Genomic DNA, 13,372 nt, shown 5'->3' with positions numbered 1-13,372 from the left:
TCTGTTCCAAAGCTCCTCATTTGTGACAAAGTCTTGCCATTTGATATGAAGGTTGTACCTCAAACATCTGTTTATGAATATCTGTAGCTTGTGATTTGAAGATTTTTTTAGTATGCCAGGTCTCACATCCAAGCATGAGCATGCTCTTAATTTGTGTTGAAGTTATGCAGTTTCGTCTTCGCAGGTATTATTTGTGAACTCTGTATGGGACAAGAGTCTTGAATGCAACTGTTGCTTTCCCTACCGTGCCATTGATATCCTTATCTGTTCCTCCATCTCTGCCCATAATACCCCCCAAGTAGGTGAATTGCTCCACATCTTCCAGGTCATCCCTTCCCAGTGTGATGATGGTGGTGTTGGACTGGTTGATCCTCATTGTCTTGTTTTTTCCCTTGTTGCTGCTCAGTCCAGTCACTGAGGCAGTTTTGTCCAGTGTTGTAATCTTTTCTCTCATGCTGGTGTGAAAGGAGAGTGACGTCAGCAAAATCAATATCCTCTAGCTGTTTGAAAAGTGTCCACTGACAGCCTTGTTGATGGCCATTCATTGTCCTGATCAAGAACAGGAAAGATGACAATAGGCACCCTTGTCACACTCCCGACAGTATGCTGAAGGATTCTGTCAAGACACCATTGTGAACAACTTGGCATGTCGAGGGTTCATACGTCAAATGAATCAAGTTAATAATTTTGGATGAGATGCCATGGTGTTGCAGCAGTTTCCACACAGGCTGTGTTTACCCTAGTCCCTTCCTTTTGGAAGAGGCATGGTAATGAGCGAGTTGGAAAGATGGTAATGAGGTGCTGCCATGAATATGCAGTGCCTCAGTAGCATGACGACAGCCATGCATGATTTTAAAGTGCTGCTTTTGAATCGTGCGCCGCCTGGGTAGACGGGGTGTAGCCAGACAGAGTCTCCCCCTTACAAGCCAGCTTGCTCGTTGGCCCCCCCCCCACCTGAGGAGCACACAAGGCACGGAAATGGCTGCTGACAGCACAGTCTTTGATGCCCTCATTGAGGCCCAGATATGCTGGCTTATCGTGACCCTGAGAAGCAGAAAGTACAGCTAGAAGGCTAACAGGCCAGACTGTCAACATGAGAGGGGGGGGGACCCTCAGAAATCACCCCAGCTGGCATTGATCAATATGATGCGCACACACACAATCACCCAGAAGGGGACGTGCCCCGCCCGCACAAAAGAATGTCCTGTACTCCTAAATTGTTTATCTCTTGTCTTACAAGTGCAAACTAAGTAGAAATGCCCTTGTAACAAACTGGAGTCACAAAGACAGACCAGTATGATCTGGCACCATAGATAAGAAAGAGAATACGTAACCCAAAAGGGGTATAAAAGATGGGTCCAGCAGAACTCTAACTTTGAGTGCATTCCACCAACTACCTGCTGGTCGGGTCAGGTGATTGCCTCCCGAGGTCCACAACTGGGGACGCCCAACCTCGTATTCGTCTTTCCGCGGAATTGAGTGACCGATCCGGCTTGGCTACACTGGTATCGAGAGACGCAGAGAGGGTAAGATACACCCATGCTAGGTCTCTGACTTTTTTTTGTGCACAGCTAAAGAATTAGAGCTCTGTAACTAGATGTCATTGTGCCAAGATATCATTGTGTTAGATGATCACAGATATCTTTGTATTGGATTGTAACGTAACTTGTTAACACCTGTACTTTGCTAGCATATAAGAAGTAAACAATAGCCTTTTGTAACCGCACGCTTATAACTGTAGCTTTAATAAACTTGTAACTAGTTAAGATCCAAGCCTAACTATTTTGTTAACCCTTTTGTCACTGCAACACAGCCGGCACAACAAAAGAACTTTAACCGTTTGGTTACTACAGCCTGGCCGTGGGTGAGTGTGCTAGTAGCTGCCTGCTCTAACAGTAAAAAACTGGGTTGCTTAGGACCCAGGGGAGTACCTCACCACACATTACCTGGCCACTGGCTAACAGAATTGGCGCAGCGAGCAGGGTTGTGACACAGGCTGTACCACAGTGACAAAATGAAACCAGTCATGATAAACAACATGGATTTCCCCAACATAGAGAAGGAATTCACCCAGGAAGGATGGCGTGACCCTAAATGGGACGAGGAAATGTTGGAAAAGAACTGGGGACAATCAGAGGAATCACGGTTGCAGCTCTGTAAGCAGAGAACTGCTTGTAAACTAAAAGAGAAAAAGGAATATTGGAGTAGTTTTGTATCTGGCTGTGAGATACAGCTCCTTGGACAAAAGCCCAGATTATAAGACCTTGAAGAAACTGCCCAAGTCTGAAAGCTTTAGTTCAAGTTCTTAACTCTTTGTGTTACAAAGTGTAGTTATGTAAACATTTATGTTGTGGTGTATGTGTATGTGTCATGGAGTTTTGTTTAATGTTGTTTGTTGTCTGTCTGTCTGTTTGTCCTGCTGGTGCATCCATAAGGAGGGGACGCCTTCCGATATGGACACCTTTCAATATAGGTACAAAGGATCTAAATCCCTTTTGTAATACTTAAAATGGTAATATCCAATAACATGTCACTTTGGAAAATAAGCATGTGATTTGAGGTTAAGAGTAAGTGAGTAAGTCCTTAACTCTAAGGGTCTGGAGAAAAGTCAGAGTCAGTAGCCTGCAGAGTTTAGAAAGAACTGAGCATATTTGTAAATGGAATATTCCAATATGTAACCTGCCACCCCAAAGGGGGTAGAAAAGTATTCTTTTGTCTTTCAGAAACAGGAAAAGCTGGTAGTTACTGAAGAACAACCTAAACATCATGAATCTCCTTTTAAAATGAAGAATGTGGTTTTGTATTTTATGTTTGTGCTTATCTTACTAACAGCCTGACTCATGTAAGCGAAGCAGGGGGATGATTACTGCTGTTCAAGCAAATTGGTTTGCTTCCAAATTCTCCTAAGTAGCCCAAACTACTGTCTGGCTTGCCCTGTCTGCCAAGCCCACGACGTGGGCAAACCTGTAAAGACAGTTCTGGCAACTAGATCTCTGCCTTTAGGACTGTTCCTGCAGTTACAAATGAACTTCATTCAGCTACCCAAATGTAAATCTTTTAAAAATGTGCTGGTTATTGTTTGTTTGTTCTCGGGATGGGTAGAGGAATGTCCATGCTGGAAAGCTAATACCGCACAGAACTCCACCTTAATTAACGAATCCCTATGGAAGGTGGGAATGCCTAGTGAGTACCACCATGCCACCCAGCAACCCTTAAGTATAGGACATGCGTCAGCCCAGCAAAAGAATAACACTCCAGCTGCACAGCTAAATAACCTGGCAGATGCAGCAGCCCAGATCTCTGCCACCCAAGCAGATTGGGAACATTTGTATCTATGGCTGCATGGAACTCTGGGGCACACAGGGAGTGATGAGCTGGTGCGGCAAGCACATATCAGGGGGTGGCCTATCACTCACCAACAGGCCAGAGACCTGTTGCAAGCCTGTACTATCTGTGCTAAAACCTGAAAACACATAGCTGAAGGACAGCGATTTGCCAGACTAAGAGATGGGAAAACACTATGGGCAACCTGGCAGGTTGATTACATTGGCCCACTTCCTACTACCAGGCAAAGGTGTAAGTACCTCTTGACTGGAATGGAAGTTGTTTCAGGAATTGGTTTTGCATACCCTGCCCCATTGGCAACAGGACTGTCCACAATTATGGGACTAAACCGCTTAACAGCAATTGTCCCAGCACCTTGAGAAATCCAGTCTGACAACAGCTCACACTTTAAAAACAAAGTAGTACAAGAGTGGGCTACTAAGCATGGAATTGAGTGGACTTACCACCGCCCATATCGACCCCCGTCCAACAGCATAGTCGAGCGCTGGAATGGGCTGTTAAAAAGCCACTTGAAGCCCACGGCTGACACTTGGAAAAACAGGCTGAATAAGGTGGTGCAGCAACTAAACAATGAGCAAACCCCTACGGGCACTCCAATCAGCAGAGGATTCTTCCCTACAGGGAAAAATTCCTCAACTTTGGTTGCGCCACTCAAGGACTCCAAATCTAATCCTGGAGATACTGTTGTAATTAAACACCCTAGCCTGGGAACACAGACTCATGTACTGCACTCATACAAAGGTGGGGGTGTAGACTGCTTTAGACTCTAAAAGGGAACCAATAACCATTACCAAGGCTTGGATCACATCCAAGACCGGCTGACCTTGGCTACGTCTACACGTGCAGCCAACATCGAAATAGCTTATTTCGATGTTGCGACATCAAAATAGTCTATTTCGATGAATAACGTCTACACGTCCTCCAGGGCCAGCAACGTCGATGTTCAACTTCGACGTTGCTCAGCCCAACATCGAAATAGGCGCAGCAAGGGAACGTCTACACGTCAAAGTAGCACACATTGAAATAGGGATGCCAGGCACAGCTGCAGACAGGGTCACAGGGCGGACTCAACAGCAAGCCGCTCCCTTAAAGGGCCCCTCCCAGACACAGTTGCACTAAACAACACAAGATACACAGAGCTGACAACTGGTTGCAGACCCTGTGCCTGCAGCATAGATCCCCAGCTGCCGCAGAAGCAGCCAGAAGCCCTGGGCTAAGGGCTGCTGCACACGGTGACCATAGAGCCCCGCAGGGGCTGGAGAGAGAGCATCTCTCAACCCCCCAGCTGATGGCCGCCATGGAGGACCCAGCAATTTCGACGTTGCGGGACACGGATCATCTACACTGTCCCTACTTCGACGTTGAACGTCGAAGTAGGGCGCTATTCCTATCCCCTCATGAGGTTAGCAACTTCGACGTCTCGCCGCCTAACGTCGAAGTTAACTTCGAAATAGCGCCCGACGCGTGTAGACGCGACGGGCGCTATTTCGAAGTTGGTGCCGCTACTTCGAAGTAGCGTGCACGTGTAGACGCAGCCCTTGTGTTTTCTCTCCAGAAAAGAAGGAACCACCTGGAATACACACCTCCCTGGGAGGAAGCAAGGCAATGGCCACCTGTAACATCAGTACACACCAAAGAACTTTAATGTATATAATATATGCATGCTGCTAGATGCCATATTAATACTAACAGACTCTTAGTAATTGCTATAGGCCTAGTTGTGTTGTAGCTACCTTCAACCCAGCTGACAGCATGGCACCTCAACTCCTCGTCATCTTCCTGACAACCTCGCTGACCTTTGCCACGCCTAAGCATCCCCTCAGGACTGCCATCCAGTCCATCGTCTCCACTGCTGGTGCCACGGATTGCTGGATGTGTACCCTGCTGAACTCCTCTACCACATTGGGAATTAAGTTTGTCCCTCTGAACCTGAATGATTGGTGGGAAGTTCTGGTTCTGGTTTTGTTATTGTACCCTGTAACGGGATGAGGCTTGCTGGGATTTGAGTCCCTGACAACCTTGTTGTCCCGGGTGCTGGGAGGGTGGAACTGAATGTCTTGCTTGTAATTCCTTGGAGTGGAAGTCATCGCGTGCGAGGAAGCTCCAAGGTTAAGCTGGGCCCTTCCATCCCGTCCTCCTAGCCAAGCTGGTGTGGGTAGAAGTAACCGGTTTGAACTCTCTGGATTAGACCATAATTCTCATCTGCCTTCCTGTCTAATTGTTCTCTGTCTGAGTGTCAGCAAGTGATGGGTGGGTCTCAAAGTATGTAGTCCTGGCCCAACAAGGAAGAGTTTGTGCTGTAATTAACCAATCTTACTGCTGGTTTGAATCCTATTTGATTTTAGGAAGAAGGGGCTTTCGAAGTTCGGGGGCTCCTTTGAAAAAGCTCCCATTTACACTGGTGGTGTAAGCGCAGCTGCCATTTTGCTAATGAGGCACTGCATATTCAAGGCAGCACCTTATTAGCATCTCCCCAACTCGCTTATTATCATGCCCCTTCCAAAAGGAAGGGACTCGTGTAGATGCCACCGAAGTGTGTCTATCAATGCTGTCAAAGGCTTTTCCAAAGTCTATAAAGGTTATGTACAGGGTAGACTTCCACTCGCACAACTTTTCTATGATCACCCTGAGAGTTGTGATTTGATCAGTACAGGATTTCTCGCTTCGGAAGCCAGACTGTTCTTCCCTGAGCTGTCTATTAATCTCTGTCTTCATTATCTCCAAGAAAAGCCAATTGAACACTTTTCCTGGAATAGACAGTAATGTGATGGCCCTCCAGTTCTTGCATTCCTTCAGGTTGCCTTTCTTTGAAAGCTTGATAAGGTAGCCATGCTTCCAGTCTTAGGGGATCTCCTCAGTGTCCCAAATTTTCCCAGATAGATTATACATCATATTGACTGATGTCTCACTACCTGCTTTGGTTGCTTTTGCAAGGATGTTGTCTGGACCATGTGTTTTTCTACTTTTCAGATGGACAATGGCTGTTCTGATTTCTTCTTTTGTAGGTCTGCTGCTGTGTATTTGCAGGTAGTAACTTGGGAGGTTCCATGGGGGCAGGGCGGTTCAGTAGCTCTTCAAAGTGTTCTGTCCATCTACTGAGCTGCTGACTTGGGTTTGTTAGCACACATCTTTCCTTATCCTGTACTGGCTGATCTACTGTACACTGTGACCCAGCTAGCTTCCGTGTGATGTTATAGAGCTCTTTCAAGTTTCTCTGTCCTGCAGCTTGTTGTGCAGGGCTTTCCACAACATTCTTCTTTTCCCATTTTACAGCCTTTTTAACTTCCCTGTTGGCTTCTGGATACAGTTTCTGAGCTTCCACCTTGGCTGCTCTTGTTTTTCTGTTGTTGACTGCTGCTTTTCTGTCCTTTCATTCCCTCAGAGTTTCTGCTGTGATCCATTCTTCGTGATGCCTCTTTCCCAGTGTTTTATCGCAGGTTTCTTTCTAGTCTGTTTTGGTGTGTTCACAAATTTTTTCCACAGTGCATCTTTCAGGATGAGGTTTGCCAGAAGTGTGTATATGTTGGACAGCACTTGGAAACCATCTCTTGTCTCTAAATCCTTCATCTGGTCTGTGTTGAATCTCAATCTGGGCTTGGTCACTTTTGTATTCTGTCTCTTGAACTTGAGTTTTACCATGACCAAATGGTGCTCTGAATTTACATCTGCTCCTCTTCCAGCACGGATGCTGATACAGATGTGATCATTCTGGTTTTCTGACAGGTTTCACCAGACCACCAAAGTAACCTTATGGATCCTTTTGTGTGGAAAAACACTACCACCTATCAGCAAATCTTTTGCAGGAATAAAACTCACTGAAGCGCTCTCCATTTTCATTCACGTTGCCTAGGCCTTCTTTTCCTGTGGTTTGTTCTCTGCCTGTATTTATGCTTCCAATTTTCGCATTGAAGTCGCCCACCAAAATCAACACATCCTTCTTTGCTCTCTGGTTCACCACACTTTATAGTTTCTCATCGTCTGTTTTACATAGCCAGAGCCGAAGATAAAAGTGATTCTCCCTCCTGCCACAATACAACACATTCTTATGGTAATGTTCAAAAATGTGGTTTCCTTAACTGCAGATTTTAATGGAAAGTGTGGTTGAAAAGAGTTGTTGAGCTCATTGTGGGAGTGGGATTTTAGCTTCTCAGTTGTCGAACCCAGCTGCTAAACCCACAGAGTGCTGTTATATGCTGAACATAGCTTACTCCTCCACACGCACCCATCTAAGAATGTTCTGCCACTATGACAACCAATTTTACCTTGATACTCCTGTTGCCTCTGCCAGGTGGCCCAAACATCCCTTTGCTCAAGAATAAATGCTAAAGCCTCCCTGTGCCTAATTTTTATCTCATTTCTGAGATGTTCCCATTCATCAGTTATCCAGCTGGAAATTTAGGTAACTTTACTTTTATCAGGAATATTGTGTGTTCCAAAATCTTAGAGTTTGTATGTTGGATGCATACTGCTGAAGTAGTCATATTCTTTTTCCCTGCTTTTCCCATATATTTTCTCAAAACATCGAATTAAAAAAAAAACCACAACACTTTTCCCCCTCCTATGGATGGAGTGAATGTAGGTCATTCAGGCTGTATATGCGTTTATTCCATAAGCATTGTATTCAGTCACTTAATTTTTTAAAAAAAAATTTTCAGCAGACATGGGTTAAATGTAGCCTGACCTAGCCTTGTGTGGCAATATGATCCCTCCAGGTTGCATGTTTGTGAGACAGTATTGGACATTTGTACAGTGTAAATCTGGTATCTGTCATGAGAAATTATCAAGAAGGATGAAAAACAATATATCTTCAGAAGTAGCATTTGCTTATTTTGGAGGGAGTGAGGGAGGTTTCAACTCAGCTTAAAATCAATGAATCTCAGGTCATGGCATAATTCTGGTAATTTACAGCTGATGTTTGGTGGAAGCCTATATGAAATTTTTTATTTCCACAATTCTGGACATCTGGGCTGCTCTTCTCTTACTGCAGCTCCTGGAGGTGGATCAAAGTTTTGGTGCCGTATGGTCGGGCTACACACCCCTGCTCCTTCTTACTGACAGAGGAGTTATTCCCAGTCTGTTAAACCTGCATAACTTCATGAATACGCCACTGATAACAAAATAGCTACATACATTAGACCAAGAAAAATGGTCATATGGTAACCATTCCACTTAGTGTCTGACCCTCAACTCATGAGTTATGCAGGGTGGGTAGAACTGTAGGAGATACTGCTAGCAGAAAGGAAATTATCAGTCAGAAATTTTACATTCTGGAGTTCAGCATCTTCCAGAATTTGGATGTCTGGGAAGTAGCAAGTAGTGAATGTGATATGGGCTATTAATATGAATATAATATATGAAATAAAAGTTTGGTAGGAATAAAGTACTCACTGTTTTGTGAGCTGTCTCAAAAGTTTATTTTGAGTCCCTGTGTGCAGCACCTCCCTGCCAAAAGAAGCCTCTGCAGAAGACAGAAGTTCCACCTAATAGTACTTAATGAATAGATTAGCTGTAGACCAAATGGCTCTTTTACAAACTTGCAAAACGGACATATATCCTCATTCCACCAGGAGGCTGGTGACCATTTCAAAGTGTGCTTGATCCATTCTGATTAGATAGAAACCTCTGATTTGTAGGCTTCCACAAAACATAATGTAATCCACCCTTCAACAGAAGACCTGGAAGCTCTGAATGCCTGGCATTTTGAAGGGTGTGAACAAGGACACCAATCTTCCTATACGTTTTTTGTACACTAGAGAGATTTTTCAACACTCCTCGGACCTTTAAGGTGTACCACAATTGGTGGTGTAGTTTTGGACAGAATGAAGATAGCACAAGGAAAATAAGAAAAAGGAGACATTTCAAATGGTCTCCATCTGATTAGCAGAGTGCCCACAGCCAGATTTGTTTTTCTCCATTCGCACATATCAAAATGCACATAACATTTGTTCTTCAAAATAATGGAAAAAATCCACACACATATGGAAAAGATTAGAGGGAATATTAGTTACAAATACTGTTGCTGTGAAGATCATTGAAAATTGAGACAGTCAGTGTCATCTCAAAGCACTTAAGGGCAGATCGTCCAGGCAGGAAAGAGATGCTCCTGCAAAGCATGTAGCTGCCAGGAACACTCAGGTGACTGAGATGGCTTCAGAGCCTTTTTTATGACTGGCCACCATCTTTCCATCTTAGGGATCTTCACAGTAAAATCTCCTTTCAAAGGGATGATCATGTGTTTTGCAAGGGGCGCACAGAGGTGTCAGTCTTGGGAGTTTCAGCAATAGAGCCCTTTCAGTCTGGAATGTTAGAGCCTGAGGTTGCACTTATTGACGTGTGTTCCCTTATCCCTCCCTATTCCACTCATCCCTAACCATTTCCTTCAAAAATATGACATGCTAGTGTAGCCTCAATGGAGGATTTTAAAGGAAAAAAACTCATTCTGAGACTTACTCACAGGAATGTGGTCAAATTTCAGACAATTCCCCCACCTTTAGTTTAGAATCAGGAGGAAGAAGAGGACTTGTCTCCTGGATTTTGTGCTTTTTCCATTTAAGGAAAGTGACAGAAACTAACATTATCTGGTGCCTCAGAGGCAGAAAATATGGACGGAAGCAGTAGAAGAGGAAGCACAGTCAGACCACATCATTCCACGACTCCAATTGGCATCTGTGAGCTGTAGATTGAGGAAAACTACCTAGACCTCCAGAATTGTGGGAGATGCTGGGCACAGTGGCATATTTCCCTAAAAAGTGGTAACTACATTTGTGTATAGTCTGAGAGGTAGCCACGATAGTCTGTATCTTCACAAAACAAAAAAGCAGTCCTCTCTCACTTTAACAATATAATTTGTAAGTGATGAGCTTTTTTGAGAACAGACCTACTTCTTCAGATCTGAAAAATTCTGATCAAGAAGTGAGACTTAAGGTGTGTCTACACTTGCATTCCTCTTTCGAAAGAGGCGTGCAAATGAGGTATAAATTTGCATATTCATCACCTCATTTTCATATTCTAATTTCAAAAGAGCTTTTTGGAAAGAAGAAAGCCAGTGTAGGTGCTGCTCTTTCAAAAGTAAACCCATCTTCGAAAGAATCCTCCTTCCCATAGAATAAAGGGAAGCAGGATTCTTTCGAAGATGGGGTTCGCTTTCGCAAGAGCAGCACCTACACTGGCTTTCTTCTTTCGAAAAAGCTCTTTTGAAATTTGAATATGAAAATGAGGTGATGAATATGCAAATGTATACCTCATTTGCATGCCTCTTTTCAAAGAAGAATGCAAGTGTAGACACACCCTAAGAGAATAACAGAAAGATAGAAAAAAATGAAGTAAAAACTGACAGATCAGCTCAATAGGACAGAAGAAGCAGGGAGAAAAGAGAGAAGAAAACAGTTTCTGCAAATGTCTGTTAAGTGGGCTGCCCAGGATCACTACATATATCAAAGGTGGCAAATAAGGTAACTGATATCTTTATTGAGTCCATGATGAAATGTATGAAACTTGAGACTGAACTCTAACTCAGATGTCTCCCTGTAATCTAGTGTTAAAGCCTCTTTGTTTTAGAATGCAGGCTTTCAAGTTTTGGTGACCTGCTAAACTAAAATGCTTACTGACAGGTTTGTGTGTTTTGTGTCCATTCATTCTTTGATGAAGTGATTATCCAGTTTGTCCAAATACATAGCAGAGGGGCATTGCTGGGACATGATGGCATACATCAGATTGGTGGAATATGAGCCTGATTGTGTAACTGATGTGGTTAGGTCCAGTGATGGTGTCGCCAATGTACATATGTGGATAGAATTAGCAGCGGGGTTTGTTGCAAGGAAAACTTCCAGGATCAGTGTGTTTGTGGTTCTTAGTGAGAATTTTCCTGAGGTTAGGCTGTTGTTTGCAGAAAAGAACAAGCCTGTCACCCAGGGGCCTGTGAGAGTGCAGCATTATGTTCCGCTATATGTCGTAGACTGTCGATAATGCACTGACTTGGGGTTTGAGTTGGGGGCTGTAGGTGATAAGTGGTGTTCTGTTGTTAACCTTCTTGGGCCTATCTAGAAGGAGTTGGTTTCTGGGTATTGGTCTGGCTCTGTCAATATGTTTTTATTTCTTCCAGTGGGTATTTGTTTTACAAATGCTCAAAGGTTTTGATCTCTGTCAGTGGCTATGAAGAGATCTTCCAGCAAAACACCTGTCGACACATCACGCCCACACACAAAAGTGGATCGAAAGAGCAATCTGCTCTGTCGACAGCAGCCAGACTGCCTGGCCATTCTCCCAAAAGAATGACCAACTGGAAGCTCAGTAAACAGGGCTGCCCACTGAACCGAAGCCCTCTCTGTCCACAGAGGGCCTCCCAGACGCTGTGTCTGGATTCAGTCTGCCAATAGTATGATGCAAATAAGGGTTCGCAAAATTGCAAATGGCTGCTAATTTCCATATTTGTGCGGCTCATTTGTATATTTGTTGCAGAAAACAAGCAGTGTAGATGTGGTTCTGCCAGCAAACCACCCCCCTCTGTCACCAGCCCCTTATCCCTGAAAAAAATCAGGGATAAGGGGCTGGCAATGGGGGGCAGTTCTGTGAACAGAACCACATCTACAGTGCTTATTTTCTGCAGTGAATATGCAAATGAGCCACACAAATATGGAAATTTACAATTTTGTTAACCCTCATTTGCATCATTCTGCCAGCAGCCAGACTGAATCTAGATGCAACTGGAGTATCTACATGGCTTTTTTTGTCGACAGAAAATGTTGACAAAGGCATGTTCACCATCGCAGAGAGGGAGAATGCCATCAGAGAAGTGCTGAGTTTTGTCAACAGACTGTCGACAAAATGCATTTGGTGTGTAGATGCTCTGAGTTTTGTCAGCAAAACTCTCTAGTGTAGATGTAGCTAGTAGGATTGAAGAAGATGCAGTTGTATCTAAGGGGTTGACTATAAATGATGGATAGTGTGATGTGTCCTGGATGGAAGCTGGAGGCATGTAGGTAAGAGTAGTGGTTGCTAGATTTCCAGTAGAGAATGGTATTGATTTGCACTGTGGTGTCGGGGAAATGGATCTCTTGTGTGGAATTTGTGTGCGTGTGTACTTGTATTGAGGATGAAGAGTCTGTAAATGCATACATATTCTCTCTTCCCTCCATGTTATCCCTGTTCATATAAATCTGGTATTAGCAATTGCACTGTATGAGTAATTAACATAATTCTCTTTTAACAGGGAAGGAAGACACTCCATCATTGCTTGGTCTCTGTGGCTCTCTGACTTCTGTAGCAAGTTATAAATCTCTTACAAGTCTGAAATCAAGTGAATACCTTGCAAGTCCTACAGCAGAGATGACAAGTCCAGGTCTAACGCCATCTTGAGCAGATACATATAACAAGGAAGAGCTTTTGTATTATTTGCATTCAGTTTACATGCCATAATTTGACTTGCTGTGAAGACTCCTAAAGGTTCAAGAAAGCTAAAGAATATGCTGCTTTATTTAGTCCCTTTTCATAATGATATAAAGAAAAGGCACAAATCTTACATCCATTACCTGTTAAATTGTCTGTCATATTTTTCTTTAAAAGGATTTTTCCCAGATTTGCCCTTCGAGATATTGTTTAAGAATCCCAGTCAGGTAAGGAATGTATCTACAATTTAATAACAAATGATTACCTTTTAGAATGAAATATGTGAAAACCAGTCTTCCATTAAACTGCCATGATCTGTGTTCGTCAAGCTCTTAACTCGAATATTTCCTTTCACTGCTTGAGATAGTTGTCGATACTTGCAGAAGAGACAGGGACTCCTGAATTTAAGTCTAAGCAGGTTAGCAATGGAATAGCTGAATTCTAGTTTACATTATATTACAAAACATTGCTTATTTAAATATCTATTTATAATTTGTATACGTTCTATTATGTAGAATCTCAGATAACTTGTTTGGCATCTTAAATGTTCTGAAATACTGACAGGTAAGTATGTATGCATTCCTGTTTTTATGCCACTTAAGAGTTGACTTCATGTTCAGGTAAAGCCATATTAAAAAATAGC

At 43.4% G+C, this 13,372-nt stretch overlaps 1 protein-coding gene across 2 annotated transcripts in view; it reads left to right on the top strand.

Annotated features, from left to right (window-relative positions):
- RUNDC3B (RUN domain containing 3B) overlaps positions 1-13,042 on the top strand; it is a 133,396-nt gene extending 120,354 nt beyond the window's left edge. For both annotated transcript variants that reach the window (XM_074984778.1, XM_074984777.1), the window contains exon 11: positions 12,554-13,042. In XM_074984778.1, coding sequence (XP_074840879.1) covers positions 12,554-12,699 — 146 coding nt within the window. In that variant the 3' untranslated portion in view covers positions 12,700-13,042. The remainder of the gene's footprint in view (positions 1-12,553) is intronic.
- Positions 13,043-13,372: the final 330 nt, after the last annotated feature.

Source organism: Carettochelys insculpta, chromosome 2, assembly GCF_033958435.1.
Source record: "Carettochelys insculpta isolate YL-2023 chromosome 2, ASM3395843v1, whole genome shotgun sequence".
NCBI lineage: Eukaryota > Metazoa > Chordata > Testudines > Carettochelyidae > Carettochelys > Carettochelys insculpta.
Note: the sequence above shows the minus strand (reverse complement) of the source record. Positions and strands in the feature narration are given on the sequence as shown.